The following is a 23953-nucleotide window of genomic DNA, read 5'->3' as shown; positions in this document are numbered from 1 at the left end:
GGTGGGGGTCTTTTTAGACCCCCTCACAACCCTTGCTGATCCAGCACCGGGGCTGATTGCCAGTAAGAAGATCTTGTATCCTGCATGTTAAATATCGGGGTGGCGAAAGGGTTCCCAGCTATCTTAGGCATTAAAGTGCATATGATGGTTGGCGTGTTTTTAATTTCTAGTGGAAGCAGAGTAGGAGACAGGGTTAGAGAATAAATTAGATGATCATCAGGTTCTGTTCCACTCAATAGATCTTAGGTTTTTTTTTAAACAGCGACGAATAACTTCTACATTGGTGCCAGACAAAAGTGTTAAGGATTAAAGTGCTAGGCTGCCCATTGGTAAAGTTCTACCATCACATCTCCTATATGTTCTTAAAATATATACTATATAATTATTTTATTAAAGACTGGCCCTTTTCATTAGTCTATCACATACATAAATTATATATATAGTAAAAACCGACTTGGCTTATGTTTCACAATACCGCATATAGATTTTTGCTTTGTGAAATAACAATTTATTCAATTCACATGAGGTGGCCTCTCAAAGCAATGAAATTGCACAACACATATACACACAGTACTAATTAAATAATAACTTTGCCGAGCTTCAGCAAAATCAGTATCATAAGTTAATATATTGTTGTTAGGATATTATACATAGTCTTTAAATGGGCCACTCACACCAATTTTTCCCAGCGGTTGACGAACGTTGCCGTTTTGCCCTATTTTTCTGTAATTTGAGCTGCATTTCAGTGAGAAATGTTGCTTGAACACTTGCCCAGCTAAAGGATCCAATTATAAAGGCATGAACACCGTACATCACATGTATGCCATTAACTGCCATAGAAAACAAGCAGGGCACAATGAGGTTTAGCGGGACTTGATATTTTTTTTTTTCCATATAATCGAAAGAAAGCATTAAGACAGGTTCCTGTTGTATCAAACTTAGATTTCACAGGTAACTGTGGGCAAAGAATATATTATATATTATATATATATATATATATATATATATATATATATATATATATATATATATATATATATATATATGTTAAGTGGATGAGTCAATTCCCTTGTGCAGGAGGCAATTTAAGGCTTACATGGAGTACAGCATCAAAATCTAACCCAGGCAACATCTAATTAAATTTTTTCCCCAACTCATTTCTAGATATTGGTTAATAGATTTTATAGATTTGGAAATGCCCACAAATCAGAACAAAAAAAAAAAGAAGCAATGAATAATCCAATGCATTCCAGAATTAATCTAAATAGGAACAGATATGTATTTTAGTCTTAAATTTAACAATATTTAGGCATTTGTGGTTTACAACAGATAATACTAAAACACAGACGAAAAAGGAGCAGAAGACATATCTACAGTATTTTGTAATATTTACATAAATGAGAATTTTTTTTTAAAGCAAAACACAGTTGTGACTTTTGTACAATACTACAAACAGGTTTTTTCTCTATTTAAATTAAAGATTCTAGTTTAATACATTTCCACTTATAATACTGACCAGGTCCAGCTCAACAAACCTTCTAAATTATAGTTCCAGAGCCATTCTAATTGCCGTGACATAACTACAAACATTAGTCCTTGAAGTTAGACTCTGACATTAATTCTCCTCTGTTATGAATGTTCATTTGTTCATGAAGATCCTCTTGTGTTATCGGCAAAGCAATTTTTGCAGCCGAATCCGTCTTAAAAAGGGTGTCCATTTTTATCAGAGGGTTGATGTTAAATGACTTTTGGAACGATTTGGAAGTAAAATAGTATACAAATGGGTCAAAGCAGCAATTCATTGTTGCAATACACAAAGTAATTGGATACATTGTCCGGGCAAATCTTTCCACCGAACAGTTTGCGATAGCTTGGGAGCGAACCAAAGCGTACAGAAAAAGGATCGAGTTGTAGGGCACAAAACAAACCACAAAAATGGCAACATGGACGACAATCATCTTCAAAACTTTCTCTTTGTTGGTTCCAATCTGGCACAACGTCTCGGGCTTCCTCAGCGTTTTCAAAACCAAAGACGAACACGTGAGATTCAAAAGCAGGGGGATAATAAACCCAACAACTTCAATAAATATAGTGATTTTTGACAAGTAGGTTTTCCAGATGCTCTTGGAAAACCCTTCAAAACATGTGGTGCTTGATTTAGAAATATTAGTGGTGGAAAATAGTGATGCAGAAATACCCCCGCTAAGGACAATAGCCCAGACGCCAGCGCAGACAATAGCAGAATTTCTTCTTGTTCGAATGGTTCGGGACTGGAACGGGTAGACAATCGCTAGGAAACGATCCACGCTGATGCAGGTGAGGAAAAGCATGCTTCCGTAAATGTTTGTCAAGAACGCGGTTCCCGAAATCTTGCACAAGGTATCGCCGAAAGGCCAGTGTCGATTAAAGTTATAGAAAATTTTAAAAGGCAGCGTAAACACAAATAGAAGATCAGACACCGCCAGGTTGGTCATGTAAATGGCAGTTTCGTTGTGCATCTTCATCCGGAAGCAGAAGACACAGAGTGAAGCACAGTTTGTGATCAATCCCAGGATAAACACCACACTATAAACTGCCCCATAGAGGTTGTATTTAAAGGAGTCATCAATGAGGCAGGTGAGATTGTTGCTATGGTTTCCCATCCCAAGTTTTTTAGTGTTCTGTCCAATCCAATGCCGATTCTAACAACATCCATGTAATGATTTAGAGGACATGTATATTAATACCATCTTTGCAGGTTTGTTTGATGTAAGATGAAGTCATTTTCACAGGCTTCTTCTTTTCCATAGCAGGGGCCTTAAAATGTAAAAGAAAAAAAAAGTCAATATTAAATACACACACATACACATCCACAAATTAGACTCGGTCATACTTTAAAAACTACCAGTTAAATGGTTACATGCTGTGTTCATTTAGAAGCGTATTTTTCATGATATACAGAAATTGTTGCTAGACCGTCTGCTTTGTGTATAATGTTCCTGTCTTATCAGTATTTACCGAATACGTGCAACTTTATCTTACTGCTTACCCTAATCTTATCAGAATGCTTTGTGATACAATTGAGTGGCTTAATTCCACAGGGAGGCTATTTGACTATCCAATGAACATCTATTAAGAAACAATTTAACAAGAGCAAAATTGCATCACAAAAGAATACCCAGTACCACCAGCGCTACATACAACTATTGCTGCGAATACACCATAGGAACGGAACAATAATGTCCGCTTAATATAACAAAACTGTGGCTCCTTACCATTCCCTATTTATCAGAATAGGTAACCACAGTAAGAATTAACATCAACTATTGCAAAATCAGCAATGTTACTAACTCTTAGGCTTGTGACACTAAATGCATATCGGGCATGAAACTGGAATGATATTGGCAACCAATATATAATGATAGATCAAAATAAGCAATTCTTGGAAGCAGGCATGGATAGGTCATCTGGTACACCAGACCAAAGCTCGTTGGGCCACTTGTCAATAGCACCACACATTCACATGAACATAAAAACGTAGTGTGCAGACGGCCACACTTACGTCACCAGGAGGCCACTGGCCTTAAAGAGCTAGGGCCACTCTGTCATTGCCAGTTGGGCCGTTCTTGCAAGGAAGAAAAGATTTTCAAACTAAAAAACGTATAACCTAACTATATTTATGTTATTTATATGCTATCAGTATGTATAGAATTACGATTATACATATTTTAACTTTATTTTAGATTGCTACCTGGTTCTCTCATCGTTGGACAAGAGGGACACACCAGGAAAAAGAAGCAAACAACAGATGCATTTACATATTAACAAATAGTGATTGCTGCGTCACGTCGTCATTGCTAGCTGCTAAGGAACATCAACATATCCCAAACATTGCTGAGGTACCATGAGGCTGAACTACACATTCTAAAGAATTACAAAAAGAAATAAAAATGGCAAATGTATTCACAACAATGTGTTATCTTGGCGAGTAGTCATCTATAGTAATAAACAACATGGAAATACATTCCATAAATACAAATGGGGCCACCCACTGTACATTAGGAAACAGCTATTTGGGGTTGCGGGCCTCAGCAGCCCAAAAGAATTACTGCAGTTTTTCTGAAGTAAAACTGCAGTTTTTTGGACATGAAAAAACTGCAATACTGCACTTTTACTGCATTTGTACTTCACTGTACTGCAGTTTTACTGCACTTTTTTATATTGCAAACCTACAGTTGTAATTCAATGTACTGCAGCTTTATTGCATTTGTACTTCCGTACAAAAATAACAGCAGTACAACTGCAGTACAGTGAAGTACAAATGCAGTAAAACTGCAGCAAATGTGCAGTAATACTGCAGTAAAAGTGCAGTATTGCAGTTTTTTCATGTCCAAAAAACTGCAGTATTACTTCAGAAAAAAAAATGCAGTAATTTTTTCGTAAGGGTTACACATAATTTACAAAGCCCTTAACATCATACCAAGTAAATATAAACTTACAACAAGGCGGCAACTCTCCAGATCAGTGAATCCAAGTACAAATTTTATTCTCTTGTTATCTTAATTTGCCATCAATGACCTTGTAAACAAGACCCCATGAAAACCCTTTCCTGTCAATAATTAAAAGCCTTGCCCCTCGTCTGCCACATCACTTCAAATAACTTGGAATCCAGCCAGATGCCTGAGGTGCCTCATGGGAAAGAGAGTTCTGATGCTCCATCTGTTTGGAGATAAAGACACCGGCCCCCAGTGGCTGGCAGTGAGTCACAAAAGGACGACTGCAGAACCGGTATTTACATTAATGCCCTCCCTTGTACCCAGATGTTGATTATGTATGTGCGTGTACATTGGGAAACCAAAAAGACCAGAAGTGTGATAAAAATAAAGTATAAGGGTAGAGCATGGTTACATAATAACAGGGAGCATCAAAATAGATCTCTTGTGGTTAAGCCTGTGATCTAAGCATTGGCTCAACATAAAAACTAGAGGAATGTAAGACTCAATTTAGAGGCTAAGAAGGGAATGGTGTCTAATGATTTATACTGCAAAATATTAATATACTCAGATAACAATTATGTGATAAAAATATATTGTTTAAAAAATGAATCTCTAACAAACATTTCAGACTTAGTCACTGTTCACTTGGCTGTATTATCAGGACATACAGACTGAACGAGTCAGAAATAAAACCAACATGTTTGGAACCCAATGTTTTATTCTCTAAAGGGAGAACTGTGGATTACATTCCATTACTTTAATATTTATCATGAAGGGCCATGGTCATGTAGGTGTCTCCAGCAGGAAGGAAAGAACAGGCCCTTTATAATGTATAATTCACTAGATGAGAAACATAGAAATATCAGCATTTGTCCCATCTAGTCTGCCCATTTTCCTGATGTAGAGGCTCAGGCCTTCATCTGTCCATGGGTTGGTCTTCCATTTTTCTACCACCTTCTCATTAATATGATATAACTATGCGTTATACAGGGCCAGACAAGCCATTGCAGGAGCAGAAGCTCCCTGGGGTTAGTAAATCAAGGAATTGAAACAATAGTTCTTGTCAACTCTTATTTGAGTGAACTAACCTCATAGGTCTCATTGAAATTGGCGATTTGCTTAGCACTCTACTATAACTTGAAGCTAAAAGGGTATTTTTCAGGAGGCCAGTGCCCATAATCAGATACCAGGCATGCGCAGGAATGTTCTTCCATTGGCAGAAAACATTGAGATATCACAACACTCCAAACATTTTGGCAACATACCCACATCTGACATTTTGCACTCCCTCTTTCCTCCTCATTGGGAACCAAGATGTCGGTAAGAATTGCTAAATGTGAATCACTTTTGAAACAAATGCAACGTTTGTGCCAATTGTACCATATTTATACCCTTGTCCCAGAATTCCTCACTTAACAAGGGACTTTGAAATAATAGTAGCAGGGGGTTATCAAGCTAATGTATAGATTATTTTTCCTTTGACAGCGATAGAAACTTCTAGCAAGCAGAGGATATAAAAATAAAAAAAATAAAAACATTAAAAAGTAATTTAATGTAATTATATAATTACGTTAAGGAAGCTGCAGAGTAAACAAAACCAAAAAAAACGAATATTTCTATGCCAATTTTCTTGACTTAGTGTCTCAGAGGTTAGTGACAGTAGATAAATTGTTCGTACTAATTAGTTTAAGTTGTGGGAAATAAATAGGATGACTTTAAGCAAAATAAATAAATAAATAAATGACCTAATTGGGTAACTGTTCCCATTTATGAGCATTTACCCGACTCTCTTTAACCATCTACATCCTGTGAGGACTGGAAGGCATTTCCTGTCCGAGTGTACAGGCCAAGCTGTTTTGCATTCAGTTAATTATCTTCACAGAGATGTCTTGCACAGAGAAAAGCCTTGGTTTTGGGGGATGGGGAAGCTACACATGTGCTCCTCAGCATAGATAATGTCAGCACTGTTTATGTACGCTCTGTAAAATGCAAAATCAAGCCAGTAGATCAGCTGGCCATATGTCCGTTATCTCCTCTGGTATTTACCTCATCTACAGTTAGAAATGGTTGCCAGGGGTCGGCACCAGCATTGCTTTGGTGGACAATTTAATGACGTTCGATGGACCTTCGCAAACCTTGCCACGGACGCTGGCGTCTTTGTACCGACACCATTGCCTATCCCGACGTTGCTCTGTGTTCCTGTCAGTATGAGCTTGTTTGCATTTAGACATTTTAAAAATGCAACCCCCAATCAATAACTGCTGGTATCTAACTTGTTCTAAAACGTCCGCATGCACAGATAACTCTTTGTACTGATGAATTTCCAAACATCACCAAGAAATAATCCTGTAATCCTTTGTCTCATTCAGCATTTTATTTCAGGGAATTATTAATTACCGTGCGACACAAAGCCAGGTACCGATACATCATTGCCATAGAAACTAAACTAAAAAAAAAAAAAGTTTTATGTGAATAAACGTAAAAGTAAGGCTTATTCATAATATAAGCTAGCGGGTTCACTAATGTTTTGTCCAAATTGTAACTAGCGATAAGTGAGAATGGGGCCCCGGCTTACCCATTAATACAGCAAATTCTGCCCTTGACGACAGACTGCAAGCTCTTTTGACAATTTACAAGGCGTATTTATTTTTGGAATACTTCCCTTCAGAACATGCATTCATACGGGTGAAGCCCAAAACAGTCCTCTGCCCTCAAACCATCAGCTATTTTTTTTTGTGGGTTATATAATATACGGTTTAAATGCCTTTCAGTGAATAGTGGATGGTGACCTATTTAACCCATTCTTATACAGTTCCTTTTAAGCAGGGGTAGCTATAAAATGCAATCTTCCCAATTCTCCTCAGAAGACTTATAGAAAGTATTAGGATCAGTACCTAGAAGTTATGATCTCCAGGGACATCAATTTTTGAGATGACTGACAAGACTCCCCAACATCCACAGAAACACTTGGCAGGGCTGCCCCCCCATCATCTATGTTGCCAATGCCATGGATGGATTCTATAGGGAAGAAAAAAAACTACCACAATCATTACATGGCCACTGATGTTATGCTGTGTATAGTTTCAATGGTAAGGTATCTATAAAACATTATCTAGACAGACAATGATAGAGATAATATTCAGAATGGGTAGAGTGTGAGTGTGTGTGTAGGGAGGCGCAAAGTCTGGCCAAATGGCCTTGTGATGTATCAGCCACAAAAACCACATTTGGTATACAAACCCTGTTAAAAAAGATCAATGCACGCTACACACATATAGTCACCATATGAGGGTCAAAAGGTAATACATTCACAAAAGGGATTTACACATGGTCTAAAGTATCTGGTTATATCTTTTTCTAGACAAACTTGCCATAATGAGGATTACATATCCAAATGGAAAATAGCTAACAAAATGTTTTGAAGCACAGCAGCCCAAAACATAGATTTTAATATTACAAGTTTGATCTAAATCTATTTTATTATAATCATTGGTTTTTTTTGAATATATGATAAAATGACTGGTGAACTTATTCCAGTGGGTTTGAGAATGGGACATCTCACACATTTGCAGCCGAGAACAAAAGCATTATTTTCTCTCCTAAGCGAGAAGCTCAGCTGGTAGCTTTGTGACCAGTAGCAACAACACGAGCAGGGGAGAATAATTTGATTCTTATGTCAGATGATTCTGGCCTTAGGCAGTTGATTCCATAATGAGTTTTCAGATGACAGATTTAATAGGCATATCATCTGTAGTATCCAAACCAGCGAATGTATAGATTGTGTATTTTTATTTTTTTTTATCTCAAGTACACTGATTCTTGGAATATCTAGTATGGCCTGGCAAATGTCATCCATTAACGCAACGAAGTTCACAAAGAATGAACCTTGCAATCCCTTCTGTGGCCCCATAGCACCATGAAAGACATCTACATTAAGACTACTCCGCCAATCTCCATATCTCAGCAAGAGGAGGGGGTCCCAAAGGGAACAGATTGCACAAAGTAACAAGGAGTTACCTTACCCACAAATATATCATCGCAGTAAAATAAAGGGCATTCTGCACAAAATATTTCCAGTAAATGCAAATATACCAAAACTACCTAGTAAACCTCAAATAAAGCTTATCCTTCAGGCAAAACAAATAGAACATTGTATCCAACTACTATGATGAGCTATAAAAATGACATGGGTACCAAGACATTAAATAGCTTACAGCAGCCATGTATGCCAACCTTGCCAATACCACAGTTCTAACACAGGGAAAACTAGATAAAAGAAAAAGATAACCCTTAAAGCGCTATAAGGGATGGACAAGTTACAATGAAAGGGTTAATACTTCAGCCTTGGAATCAAGAGGAAATTGAAGGTCCACAAAATCTTCCATCCCTGACCGTGAAGAGAAATCCCTGCTGCTATTATGTCTGACACTCATTAAAGCTGAGCAAACTCCCCCACCTCCTTTTTGTTTTCACCCCCTCCCCCTCCCCCACTTCTCATCCCTGCTGGTGTTTATATTGCCCTCTCCTTCTCTCCATCCTCCAAACATCTGCATCAAAGTTCACAGTTCAATTTAAAAAGATCAAGGTCACACCCAAACTTATACAGCTGCAAAAGGATGGACACACTCCACGTTTATATATTATAATAAATGTATATAAGGATGGACACACTCCAGGTTTATATATTATTATAAATGTATGTAAGGATGGGCACACTCCTGGCTTATTATTATAATACAAATAGTGTTATAGATATATAACAAGCCACTAACTAATAACAAGCTACTCACTGATTGAGTAACCATTTGAAATATACCATGAATATATGATTCTGGCAGTCACAGTGTTAATCAGTTCAGCGGTGGTTATACACAATCTAGTAAAGTAAGCCCCCCTCAGCTGTATCAGATCTACAAGATTAATAGAGTCTGATTTCAACACCAGAGGACAGTAATCTAGGAAAAATTGCAGAAGGCGACACTAATGGGATTTGGGGTTCAAGAGTTTAAGGCTGTCTGCAATAGGCACACAATAAGTCAGGCTTTAAATGCTGTTCTTATATAGTCCTCCTCTTTAGTGCATTTGTTTAACTGAAACTTAATCCATGGGCATATCCTGAGCACAGCTGCATCTCATTGCATCTTAAAAAGGGGAAAAATACATTTACCATTTTTATCCTGTGATGCCTAAATCCATAAAGAGATTTTTTCCACTTCTAGGAAACCCAATTGCATGCAAGGCACAATAGACTGCTCTTTATTAGCTTTTAAAACACCAAGGGTATTGATCAGCCATGGCATTTAAAATTAAGTATTACATATAAAAAAAACACAGAATTGCATATTAATAAAGAAGTAACTCATTTTGGACACTAAGGAATACACTGAAAAGGTTAAAAAAAATAGAATATTGTTTTGCTAACCAAGAGTTAATGAAGGTGCGGTCTCTTTAAATATTGAAACAAATGGGGGGAAACAAACAAATAAGTTTGCTACAGTGTATGGATAAATGATACAATGTTTCTGAAGTTAAATAGAAATATACAAACGTCTTCATTGTAACATTTCTGAATGATTGCCTGGTTTCTAAATAAGTAACAGCACAGGATACTCACCCTGAATAAAGAATCACAATTGGAGTTTCCTTGCCTTTAAACAATGCATATGATCCTGATTAAAATCCTGTGTGTGTATCCATCCTTGGAAAGGAAGAAAAGAAATGCAAGAGCATTTGTGTAGTTTTTCTTATTTTCCAAAACTAAGTAAATCCTCCAAATCTGATGCCAGCAGCTGTGATCTCCAGCACCCTTTTGTTAGACAAAATGCAGCCTGAATACTCCAAGCAGCATGCCTTAGAGGGAGAAGAAAAAACACTGGACACAGAAAGGCCCTGATGTCTGGGTTGGATCTGAGAGCAAAAGGACTCTTGGGGGTCTTAATAGGAAATGCTTTCTATTGGACAGCAGAGGGTATTATTAGAATTTCAGAGTCCTCCCAGTCTCCTGTGCCTTGCTATTATTTGCAAACCAATCAGGAACCTTATAGGGTTCACATAGAACACTGCCAGGGGGAAAAAAAACCTCCCCACAACAAAAGAGTTAAAACACTGCCCATAATGACTAAAACCAGTTTCCTGTTCAATTAATTTGAAAGGGTGTATCAGGGGAAAAATAAATAAATAATAATAATAAAAACACTACAATACTTACTATTCCTAAGGATGTTGGGAATTTAAGTCCAGTACCCCAACTCTCATTATTTGCTGACGTGATTTGGAGCTCCTTGTCAATTGTACTGCCAAAAGATTGACTATGCTTTGTTCTCTCACATACCAAATTAATTTAGGGGAAAAAACAAAAAAGAGGTCTGGATTGTTCAGCTTGGAAAGGGTTGTGCAATTACTGCCAAAATATATCTCCCACAACTTCCTTTGGAGCAAAGTAACGGTTTTTAAGCCTAAGTTATACTAATTACCAATTATGTTTATTTTCCCAGAAGTTCTTTTAAAAATCTTTTTTATGTTTCCCGGTTTTTGTTGTTGGTTACTGTAAAATGTTTTTAATTAATTCTGTTGTTTTGGTGTTGCTAAAAAATAATAATCACTAATTGCTGTAAAATTTTATTTTCAAATGTTTGCTCCTATTTGGGACCCATAATAAAATTACTAAATTGTGATAGATACGAGAGTGTAGTCATACTGATGAGTTTTTATTATTCTACAGATATAGACTCAAAATATAGTGCATAAGCTCAAAAGAATAGCATTTATACACCAGGAGCTTCCCTCTTGGTGGGAATACTCTCCATCTTAGGAAACCATAAAGTGGAGTGCACTAACTCAGTGAGAGAAGTCTTTTGCGCTCTGGGTGGGGAACTTGGTGAGTCAAGGTCAAATGAGACACTAGGCTTAGTGTCATGTGGCCGAGCCTTCCATGGGTCAAGTGGGGCAGGTGTCCCGGGTGCTGCAAGGTGACGGGCTCACTTGAGCTGTCCTGCAACAATCCCACTTGTCCTCCTTGTGGTTCTCTTCATTTCTAGAAGGGGATGTCACATCAGTCGGCAGAGGGCCAGATGGCTTTAGTCACTGGTGTATGCTCCCACAAGTTCATATCACATCGTTTAGTCCCACTAGAACATAATCAAGATAGGGACTAAAAGCCTACTTAGCAATCTAGACCCCGACACCTGAATCTACCTACACCATTGTAAGTTTCTACAGTCTGACTTTTTTTTTCCAATCCATAATCAAACGTTTAAGACCTTTTCTCTAAATACTGAGAAGCTTTGTTTAGCAACGATCACACCAGAATATCCAAGATGAGCTCATCTTACCCTGTTTTTGACTAGAATATAAAATCATCTGGGCTCTAGCCAGTTGTTCCCTTGCAAAACCAACCCAGAGTAAGGAAGGCTGAATTTGAAGAGAAAACAAAACGAAATAAAAATAAAATCTGAAACCCACCACTTTTAAGGAACTATAGACAAAATAACATTAAATTGTACTCACTTTCTTAAGCAAATAATCGTATCTTCTCATCGGTAACAGTTTTCCTTATACCCTAAGGCCAGAGAAATTCTTCCTGAAGTTCCAGTGTAATATGTTTCAATTCACTCCTTTACTTAATGATTCAGAAGACTTCATCGAGCCTTGCCCCTCCTTTATAGAAACATCATGTGCTGTAAAGCCTTCAAGCCTTTTTAGAACTGTGTGAGCTTTTCATACTTAATGTCAAGGCGTCTGAGAACATGCTAAAATGTTGGTTCTATCACAAATCGTTCATAAATCCATGTATTTTAACATACATACAGACATACATGCCTTCATACAACTCTGTTTTCCACACAAATATATATTTTTCCATATGCCTTTCTTACCACCAATTGTTCAATTAGAAAGGTGGGCTCTACAGACATAAGCTCTATTGGTCCAAACCTATCTTGAGATTCAACACCGCTAGGAATGCCATCTTGCCTCTATTTTACCAGACATATATAGAGCCAGCCATAGTTTCTAGCACCCTAAGTAACCCATGTCTTGGGTGCTCCATCCAGTGTGCATTTGCTTGGTAATGAATGAGAGAAACGGGTAGAAGCTGGTGGTGGCTAGGTTTGCTAAATGGCAGGACCAACCCTGAACATATATCTTTAATGTACATGCAATATGTTACTCTTTAAGTATATGAAATGATTTGATGTTTGTAAAAAATGGTAGAAAATGCTAGGAGGATTCATCCACACGGTTTATTGTTCTACTCTTTAGACATGTAGGCTTTAGTTGATACCTTTCATTGGGCCAATGTAGAAAAACATTTAGTCACATAAACTTTTAGGACAACATATGGAATCCATGTAAGGAACAGACCTTTGAAGACAACGTTACCTATTTTTCTTGTTGGCGCATTACAAAGTACCATCTCTAATTACATGCTTAATCTCTCTTGGGCAAATATAGCTATGCCTATTTCCTTGTTAACAGTGAGCCATGGTGCATCCACATTAATAATCTGGAAAGTAGCGTAGGAAATTATTGTAATATTGCAAACAAACAAAGTCCCAGTGGCTTTTTTTTCACTGTGTAGGTATGATAATTTACATTTATAGTATCTGTTCCATAGATAACAGCACAATATTGTGATAGGTTCTACAAGACGGCGATTTTAGTTCCTCCGCAGGATATAAACTTGAGGGAGATTTATCTTCAGTGTATATAGTGTTATAGCACTCATTTTAAATGTTTCAGAGATGGATAGGTGAACAAGGTATGCTTCATTCTAGTGAATTAACACATGGCTCTGAAGAGCAGGTTTGTTTGTTTTAGGATGGCTTTATGTTGGGTCTACTATTGTTTACAAAAATGTATTCGTGGCATCTTCTCTTCAATGCAAAGAGAAGTGGTACAAATGCTAATTAGATTGATAATCATGTGAAAACCCTCATCACTTGATATATACATTTTCTATTCCTCTCAAAAGCGGTCACAACTTTACATATTAATACAAAGTTTCGGTAAAAGACACTTTTGACACCTTTGTTCTCCTCCTCCCTCACACAAAGCAACGATATATTTTGGAAACATTGAAAAGGAACCCCACCCAATAGGACCTTAAAATCGTCTAACCTCTTGGGTACTGCTGCAAAGTCTGCAGAGCTTGTTTGTAAAAAAAAAAAAAAAAAACCCTCCCAACGATACATTGCAACCATGATTAGTCATTATTGAGCATGTATGAAAGGGTATATATATATATATAATCACTGTTCACATGCTATTGTCAAGAGCATCCCTATAGACAATCCCTATAAAAAATCGGGGAGCTCCACCCTAGTATGACCACATGACCACATCAACCATTTTATTCGGGACAGCATGTGTAAAGTTCGGCCTCATGGGAGGCATACTTTAGTAAATTAACAATATCATAAAAAATGTCAATATTCACACTTGGCGATAATGCTGACACACGTTGAACATTATTGGTACAGAAGGAGAAGATGGACAGCTTTTGTGATCTTACGGACTCATTATGGTTTATTCCCACCAACCTCAGAAGGTTCTCCGGTGAGAATTACTGATTTTGACCTGCACAACTAAATATTTTGCAATTCTGCAATATTCTGAGAAGCTCACTGGGATTGGCCCTTCACAGGGCCTGGTGACGTCAGGGAGTTAAAAAGTTTATATATCTTTCTGGGCATTGTATTTGTAGATCAGGCAACATCAGGTACTACAAACAGCATATTTGCAATACTCTAACACAATTGTTTAATATTAAAATATTGTGCATGGAACCAATCCCCTCCCCTCTACAATGATGTTGAACCTAACCGGTGGTAGAGATATACCAAAAACATGCGTGAGCGTGCTTACAGCGGCTGTACAAACATGCTCATACACGCTCCAAGGTTTGGTGCTCCTCATCAACCTAGTTCATCCACTAAACAGGAGGATGCCGAGAAGCAGATGCAAGATAAGAGCTGCTCATGGAAGCAATTGCCTTTAAGTAACTTTCCCATAGAAGAATAAAGCACAGACATGCGCCATGCTGATGCTAATTGGCTAAATTGGATAATTTATACAGTTTTAGCTTCATATCAGCAGTTTTTTTTTAATGTTTCGTTTGCTGGTTTAGGATTTAGAACAGCCCAAGGACGTATTTATTAAAAGCATTTGCTGGATTTCTCATAATAATCATCATGACTATGTGAGTCTCCCTGGCCCCCGAAACAATCTTGGTACCAAGTTTCTTTGCATGCAGGACTGTATCTGTTTCCATTTTTACTTGGAACATGGAATTTAAATCAACTCTTTATAGGATCTTTTAGCTGTTTTGGCTTTGCTTTGTGGCTCATTCATACCATTCTGAGACTTGGCTCCACTACATTTATTTTCCTTGGAAACAAAAAGTTCTGCAACAAGAATCCCTGTAAATTTTAAAGAATGGGGCCTGAAAAGCTAATGGAATACTGGAGCTCTTTTGCAGTGGCCATTGAAAGCCTGAGTGAATCTTAAAAATCAGGATTCTCATGCCTATCCAAGCATTCAAATCTACTCTATACTGCAGTTGTATCATTGCCTGGGTTATAATTCTGTTAATTGTGAGTTCTCTTCTGTATTCACAACGTACTGATTGTAAGCTTGGAAAAATAGTGGTTTACTTTTTTGTTCCTTGCTGTAAGAATTTATTCTCATATTAAGGATAAAAACAACAAGAATAATAAAATTAACCGATAAAGCTCATCTTTGAATGTGGCATAGTGGAAGCGATAAGCGGAAAGTAGAATTCCTGCTGTCTATTTACTCAGACCTTTGGTGTTGAGGAATGTACGGTAAATACTAAAATTCAAAACACATTTTTGATGTTTGGAATAACCTTGAAACCATGATTGTTTTTTACATTCTCAGTACTACTGTACTAAAAATGTCATTCTTTAGAAAGATGCATTGTATTTTTCAATAACCTTCTGGAGAAACAATTTATGATTTATCATTTGAAGTGTATTACTTTGTTCTATCAATCCTATGCTCTCTATTTAATAAACCACATGGTATTTTATCTCGGTATTGGTCCCTTAATTCAAATCATTGCAGTATTTATCTGATTTTCCTACCTCCCCCTGCCATCAGAACTAGGGGAAAGGTGTAATGCAAATGTCATGATGTACATAATTAAAATGAAAAGGTTAAAATTCTGGGTAGAACAGTGGAAGGTAGACTTGTGCATTCGTCTGCGGGCGAACATGAAAACGAACACGAAGGGTGCGTTTTCATTGGCCAGCCCGAATACCGAACATACGAACATGGGGGCCGCAAAACGTATAGGAAGACACACAACACGAAGAATCTTCGTGTTAGTCTTCGTTTACTAATCTCCCTTCCCCATCTAGCCTGCCTTATCTACGCAGCATCGCAAGAGTTAACGGGAGCAGAAATCCGTAGGTTTACCGTCGGGAGTTAAAGGGCTGTACGAGTGAGTCTATTGGTCGCCTGCAGGGGCCTCCTTTGGCATCAACCAATTGGAGGCCCCTGCAGGCCATCAGTAGAGTCATTCGGATGGCTCTTTAACTCCTGACGGCGAACCTACGGATTCTTCAACTAATGGCAGAAGAGCTCCCTGCCGGCGACCAATAGAGTCGCTCGTACAGACCTTTAACTCTTGAAGTGGGAGACCAATAGTCTCCCCAAGCCAACTTCCTCGTCAGACATGCGGCCGATTCTATTGGTCCCCTGTAGGGGCCCTGCCAGCGAGCAATAGAGTAGGTTTGCCGTCAGGAGTTAAAGACCTTTAACTCTTATAGAGGGGAGACAGGCCAAGTTCCCCGTCAGGAGTTAAAGGGCCGTGCAAGCGACTCTATTGGTTTCTAGTTAGCGACTAGCAAAAACCTGTTTTTATCTTATTTATCTAAAGACTTGGAGGCTGCCATTGTTTTCAGTCATGTGATATTTTGGGTGATTTTCCCTGCTCAAACAACACAGTTTGTTGATTTTTTTATAGAAATGGTAATGAAGTCTGTTTCTCCTTAGACTTTCATTAGTCAGAGTGTTTAGATGGATGATTAAGACTGAACCAATTTATTGTTTTTTTTATTGCTAATAGTTTGTGTATTATTTACACTGGAAATTGCAAAAAAATAAATGCAAAAAAATAAGGGCCTCCAGTGATGTCCTCACCATCCAGCCACCTCTCTGAAAGCACGGACACTGTCCTACAACGTAAGAGACCTTCAATGCCAATCCTCCTCCTTCTCAGTGGGCTGTGTCTACCTTGCAGTAAGCGAAGTGATATCATCGTCCTTTATGGACCCTTGTGACCACGGATGACCATGTTTTTGGCCTGGATCTTCTATCTAAGCACTTGGCTAGCAGCCTCAACTCGCCCTTTGTTGATGCAACCAGAGTTCCAGTGGCTAACTCATCCTCATAGCTTTTCTTGAGACCTATCATTTGTCTACTGATTTGGATGTGTGACGTTCTCTGTGACGTTCTGTTCTTGTTCCAGATCACGGTCTGTTTCCTGACCTGGCGTCTGACTACCGACACAGCTGGTTCCAGTAACAGGTTCCTCCCTGGCCTTGGCTACCCTTATCTCTTTATCAGGGCTCTTTTTTCTGAAATTGTTACAGTAAACCTTCATATGTAGCAAATGACCTAATAGAACTGTGCTCCCTGTGACATAACATGTATGTATATGATCTTATTGGAGATCAGGATGCAGTGTCATCAGGGCTCACTATTCTAGTGTGACACACAGAAGTTAAGTGGTTTGATTATTGAAGTGCTTGTATTTGCGCTTGTATTTGTCCAATCCCCATCTTTTGCTAACTCTATCCAAACAGCTTGATCCTGTCTGTCATTTAAGAATGTTGAGAGGTCTGTTCCAATTCTGTTCTGGTTCTTAAGACCATGGAGGAGACATAAGTAATAGAACTCTTTGTAACATTTGGTATGATCCCATAGTCTTCTTTTCTCATATGATTTATAAGATCCACATACGTATTTATACACATAACCTCTATTGTTGGTTGACATCCACCATTTTTTCGAGGGTATATGTACTTTTCACTATATGTTGATCGGTACATGTAATGTGATACCCAGTAGCTAAGTAAATGACTTCTTTTTGTGAGTTCATACACCACACATACTGTGGGAAGTCACTTTGCATCAGCAATATATATGGCCTGGAGAAAAACAGCAAATGAGGTCATTCTAGATTTTGCATCTTCCCATGACATGAACATAAAGTTATGGGATTGTCCCAGATAAACTCCATATTTAGGATTAAAATACGTAACAATGTATGGATTATCTTGTAAAAAAAAACATTTTGAGATTTATGTTCAGCTACACTGTTCGCTATCGCTGCACATTTCTTCTTGTGATATTTCTTAATGGGAGCCTGGAGTTTCTTAGTAAAGCCATGATATAAACAGACAGCAATGACAGTTTGAAGAGACTGTTTCAGATATGGCTATTTTAAGTGACTGGTCAGGGGAGGGGAGTAGTTTTTGCTACCTTTTTAAGTAAATACTGATTAATACTGAACTTGACTTTAAACTTGAACAGGTCTGTTCATAAAAGTTCACGTTGTCAATCATGCTACCAGTGGCTGGTACTTGGCCAGCTTGACTGTTTTAGAGGTCAGACAGGTTAGATAGGCTGACAGGGTGTATAGAGAGATGTTTTTAGCAGGGATAGGCCTGGTTGCCACTTACAGAAACAACAAAACAGCGCTCACATAGAGTAGCCAGCCTCTTCTCTGTCAGCAGACTGAATACAATGTAGCCGATACGTTGTAAATAATGCTTCCAGCATAGTATAGCTCTAACCCCTCTGCGTTTTTAGGGATTCATGTGTTTACATTCTGGACTAGCTATCAGGCACATCTTGCAAATAAACGATGGGTCGCTGGTTTGACAGCACTCCATACTTACCTCCAAGAGTAAATTGGGTGCTAGAGTTTGTGGCTACCTAAGGATCTAGCCGGTGGCCGCAATTACATCCTTTAGAAACATAGAAATTGATGGCAGATTAGAGTATTTGGAACCTGGGGCACATCCTATATTGGACACCACTCCCCATTAGGCTCTTGCCCCCTTGGTACCTGACATATGCATTGACACACATTGTTACACTCTTATATTCACTTACTTACTTACTAATACACACTTACACCCTACATACTCATGTTAGCACATACTCTCTCTCACATGAATACACATACCCATTCATGCTCACACACACATTTACACATACTGTATATATTTATGCTCACACATACACATTCATGCTCATACACAAACACATATACATCCATACTCACACGCATCCATGCTCACACATACACACATACATGCTCAGACACTCTTGCACAAATGCTTGTTTTTTAAGGGTGATCTCATGTCTTACGAACTGCCGGATCCCCTCCTTCTGATAAGGCAATTAGACTAAAGTTGATTTGGTTAGAAGAGTGAAGTTGCTATGCAATTTTATGTGAATTAGCATTGTGTGTCAACTCCAAATAGTCATGTTCACTTTAGCAAATATAGTTGCTGAATCCCAGCCAGTGGAACTGAAACCCAGTGCTTTGCTAATAAACTGTACCCTTAGCTATGCAAGTCCATCATGCTTCTATCTACCTTTCATCTATCTATTTACTATCTATCATCATATTTGCTTCCCATCATTTTTTCAGATAACAGGACAAAACAATACTGATGGATTTACAATTGTCAGGAAAACATAAAACTTACTGGGTTGTCCAAATTGATTGAAGATACAATTACCGGTAATTTAGGCAAATAATTGATTGAAATAATAATATGTGGAATAAAATGAGAGATTTTTTGGGCAAAAAAGCTAAAACTAGTGTTATCCCCCTTAGCTTAAACACGAATGCTCCTTCTTCTCTTATTGCTCTTGACGGAACATCCATTACAATAAATAAATAAAAAAGGCACTGTCTCCCTTGCTCTTTAGGTATATTTGGTTGCTATAAATTTACTTAACATGTCATTTTTTCACAAAGTAAAATTTTACAGCAGATTTGTTTGCTAATTTTGGAGAACTTATTTATTCCCCATTATCATCATGTTCGTTGATAGGAAGCATCTGGATTCATGCACTGTCCTTGAACTGAAATGATGACACTGATGCAAGATACTTCCAACAAAAAGGAACATAGTTTTTTTCCTTTGGCATTGTGAAAACCCAGGAATTTTGTGTAAGGAATATATAGCATTTCCCTCTCTTAACATATATGCTTTTGTATGTAATCAGCCATTGTCAAAATCACGTTTAATGGCTCAGAATAAAAGTAATTGGCCTTTATCTTTAATGTATGTTCCTTATATCTGGAACCTGTAAAACTTCCCCTGAAAAAGAACATTAGCTATTCAAGCTACATAGCTAATGTGCCGCAATGATATATTTCTACATACTGCAACTTCAAGCATAGTGCATTCCAAGAAGTTAAAGTACCGAATGATTTATTGTGTAAACTAGGAGATGTATAAAACAATATGCATGGCATGCAGGAAGCTTTTACTTATTTAAGCTCAATTTGTCATAAAAATGCAGATGTCATCTTTATAAAGGAGCCTCGTCTTTGGAAGCTACTGGAATGTTTCCAAATAATAATGAATGACTTGTATGTAGAATGCCACACAGTTCATATTATATTATTGTGTGTCTTCTAGTAAGATTATTTTTATGCCTATATAATGTTACCATGTATTTTTAAAGAGACAGTCTAATGTCCCTAACACGCCTACTATAGAAGAATGCATATTAAAGTAAAGTACATATTAAGGTACTTTACTTTCCAAAATGAAAAAAAACCCCTCAGAGTAAGGTACTTTACTGACAGAAAAGTTGCAGCCATTCAGCAACAGCTGCTCTGTCCCTCCATGACATTTCTCGCCACTGATTGGCTGCTTGAAGCTGTCAATCAGTGGCAGGATAGTGCCCCCACTGAAATCAATGGGAGATCTTTCTACATGCGTACTGGGGTCTGAGCGGACACTTGCACCATTCATTCAGCAGAGGGAGATGCCTTCGGCAAACATATCTTCTGTAGGGCATTTAGCTGGGGGGGTGGGCAAATACATTTAGGGGGATTCTGCAGAATACCCCAATGTTTTGCAAAGCAGACCACATGAAATTTTGAAAGGACCATACAGCTATCATGTGCATTAAAGGGCAGTGCCCCTTTAAATTGCAAAGTATTCTTCCCTTTGCTGGCTTTGTCCTTGTTGAGGTCTTTAGTATGATTCTGCTCTGGATTATTTCCACTTATTTTTAAACATTCTATTGTCTGACCAGAAACAACTCCCTTCACTTCACATGCCTGGCTATCTTCCACCCGTTCTCTCAATTGCCTTCTACTTGAAATGTCTAGAATGCAAAGTTTTCCATCCCACACACAATGTTCAATGGAAATTAAAGCTATGCTGAAAGTGAGAAATAAGGAATCTTTTCTTTTAGTATGTTGTGTGAGCTACTGACCTCCTTGGTATTCATATTTGCTATCATATCCTCTTGGCTTATGGGCACTCACCCATATATTAAAAGTTGAGATATAAAATGGATATCAAAGAGATATAAAGTTCTGTGCAGATCCTTCCTAAAATAAATGTGTCCCACGGGGGGGGGGGGGGATTGTTTCTATGTAAGTCTTTATATTACCGTATTAATAGCATTATCCAATTATAGCAATGTTGTGGTGTACTGTTGAGCCACCTACACACCAGCTCCGACATGTGGAAATACATGGCCTGTTCCCCATTATGTCAAATTAATAAAAATATATCTTACTGTGAATGATTTAACACTTAGAAAACGCTAACAATGTAGTAGTGAACTATTTAGACTATTTAAAGTAGACTTGAATCTGCAGAGGTTAGGTTCTCATGGTTGTCATGTATTCTTCGAAGTATAGAATGTTTTTGCTTTCAAAAATATTAGTAATATAAATACTATAATCAGTGACAGTTGGGATCTGAAAATCACCTGTTTTCACATAAAAAAAAAAAGAAAAAAGAACTTGCTGATCTGTCCCACATTTCTTGGCCAATTTTTAGCAATAGGGAATTGGATCCCCATCTTTGTTTCTGTGAGCAGATGGCTGTCTGGTTGCTGCCAAAGTGTTTTTTAATGAATCCATGAAGCAGCTTTACTACAGAAGAAAAACATGTTTATATTGTACAAAACTTGGAAAAAAAACAGTGCCCCTCTATAAAAAGGTGACCAAAAAAAAAGATGGAAAATCATCAGATGCTCCATTGTTTCTTAAGAAGGCAGCTGTATAGAATTTCCTGTTTGGACTTTTGTCTCTGACATAGCAGGTTACCTAATGCAGTCCTTCCCTAGGGTTTCCTCTGCGAGGGCTGAAGAATGAAGGGGCCGTCGGGTGGTTAGTGACATCTGTCCAATGAATACATATATTTATATACCGTATCAGTACTATATGTCTACTGTATTACATCACGTCCGGGTCCTCTATTCTAAGACCGATCAGGAATCAGAACGGATTGAAAGATTGTGTAGAGTCTTAGGGCTTTTTCCTGTTGAGCAGGAAGAAGAAACATAAAGAAAATTAGAAGAGCTGCTTCACATAGACAAAACATTAATTGTACGACTTAGTATGCCAAGCAAACAGGACAGGCTCTAGAATTATTAGTCTTTTCAAGCTCTTTAGACGAACTATGTTACAGGTGACCCTCGCCTGCATGTGCCTGCCTACTACCATAGGTGAGGACCTCATGGTGTTTCCCTACACCAGCTCAGCACCCTAGTAGGCCAGCCACGTAAGCAAATAAACCTTACGTTCTTCTTTATTTCTGAGCGTTTAATCACAATTTATATACATTTAAGAGGTTTAAGCATTTTTATGACAACAAACTGTCAGTGCCTGCTTTTGTGTCACATGACAATTTAGTGTTCCTGGCAAAGACACAGGATTGACGCAGAATATTACATGATTAAAACAAATATACAAAGCAAAGGTCTGGGCATTCAACAGTAGTAAAAAATATGTTTCTAAAGCTGTCTTTAGTTACAAAAGCGTTACCTCCGTTAGAGTAGGTGACACATTTAAAGTGGAGTTGTGACCTTCATTAAACCTTGACATTAACCACTACAGCCACATGACAGTTATAGTATTTGTAAGAAAGCTTTTACATTTGTGTTTCTCTTTAAATGGACACTCCACCCACCATTGCATTTAAAGTGGTCCCTTTAAATTTCCCCATATTTAACACCCCACTATAATACATATAATGGCTGAATGGTTCTAGAATCCATGCCAGTGATTTCTTTGTATTTAACATTTTATATAATGCATGATTTGCAGTAATCACAAAGTACTTTAAAAAGCCTTCTTCATTGGTGGGGTCAACTGGGACAGTGAACTATCCCATTCAGTTAGCAGCGTTTCACTTTGAAACACTTAGATTTCACTCACTCTCAGGAGATCTGAGGTTTTAGGGTGGATTGATAGCTCTCACAGGCAAAATATGTCGTGTAGGATGATTCATTGCAGCATAATATTGTTAATTTAGTTTAGATTTAGGAAGTGAGCATCACAATATCACCCAGTGGGGAGTCTCTTTTCCTGTCGCCGAATAGAACAATTCTACTCTTAATTTAACCTCAAAAACAAAGTCATAATATGTCCGTAATCGTATTAGTAAATTCAGATTTTCTTGATTTTGTTACTAAGGAAACAAAATAATACTAAACAAGCCCAAACAGATTGTTTTTACACAAATACTTTCTGCCGTGGTTTGGAAACTCCACAGCTGTTTTATACGTGTAAGCAGATTTGCCTTTTAACCTCTCCAGTATCAGGGATATTTTACCATGTTTTACTTTAACCCTTATTTTCTTCTTTCTCATTTAGTAAACCAAACAAATAAGGGGGGACAAGTATGTTTAAAAAAAAATAAAAAAATATTCAAATAGGCAAGATATTATTTTTAATGAATAAAATGTAAAACAATGTTTTTTGTTTTTTTAAAAAGCACATTTATTCTCATGTTATATAAATTATCAATAGATATGTAGTATAAATGGGAAAAGAATACCAAAGAATATATGCATTAACTTACTCTGATTTAACCCCTTAAGGACAATGGGCAGTCCCTATGTACGGGCTTTGTCATTAAGGGGTTAAAAAACATCCTTGGGTCCTTTATAATTTTGATTAATTTTAAGTTTTCCATTTTTTGTAATCCCTACCTAAACCCGTACTTGGCATGTCACTGGTCATGAATAGGGTAAATTGGAATTCCAGGATAAAGCACCAATCACTTATGAATTCCAATGATATTAGAGGTGATCGCTCCACGACAACTCCTTTTTTAGTAAATCCATTTTTTCTCTCAAAAAAACAAACAAACAAACATATATCTGTAATTATAAAAGTTGACCAGAGCTTGGAATATGTCATTTACAAAGTATAATTTAAACATTTTAATTCTCTT

The 23953-nt window shown here is 37.6% G+C and overlaps 1 protein-coding gene across 2 annotated transcripts; it reads right to left on the bottom strand.

The window, feature by feature from the left end:
• Positions 1-1255: 1255 nt before the first annotated feature.
• LPAR4 (lysophosphatidic acid receptor 4) lies at positions 1256-12017 on the bottom strand. Of its 2 annotated transcripts, none has more exons than XM_053473623.1 (2): positions 11982-12017; positions 1256-2796 (listed from the first exon to the last, which is right to left on the bottom strand). In XM_053473623.1, exon 2 carries the CDS (start codon positions 2640-2642, stop codon positions 1590-1592), a length of 1053 nt encoding a protein of 350 aa, XP_053329598.1. In that variant the 5' UTR covers positions 2643-2796; positions 11982-12017; the 3' UTR covers positions 1256-1589. The 2 variants fall into 2 exon arrangements, with proteins under 2 accessions (XP_053329598.1, XP_053329597.1); XM_053473622.1 differs by lacking the exon at positions 11982-12017 and adding an exon at positions 10090-10398.
• Between the last annotated feature and the right edge of the window lie 11936 nt (positions 12018-23953).

This window comes from Spea bombifrons, chromosome 8 (assembly GCF_027358695.1).
Source record: "Spea bombifrons isolate aSpeBom1 chromosome 8, aSpeBom1.2.pri, whole genome shotgun sequence".
NCBI classification, from domain to species: Eukaryota; Metazoa; Chordata; class Amphibia; order Anura; family Pelobatidae; genus Spea; species Spea bombifrons.
Note: the sequence above shows the minus strand (reverse complement) of the source record. Positions and strands in the feature narration are given on the sequence as shown.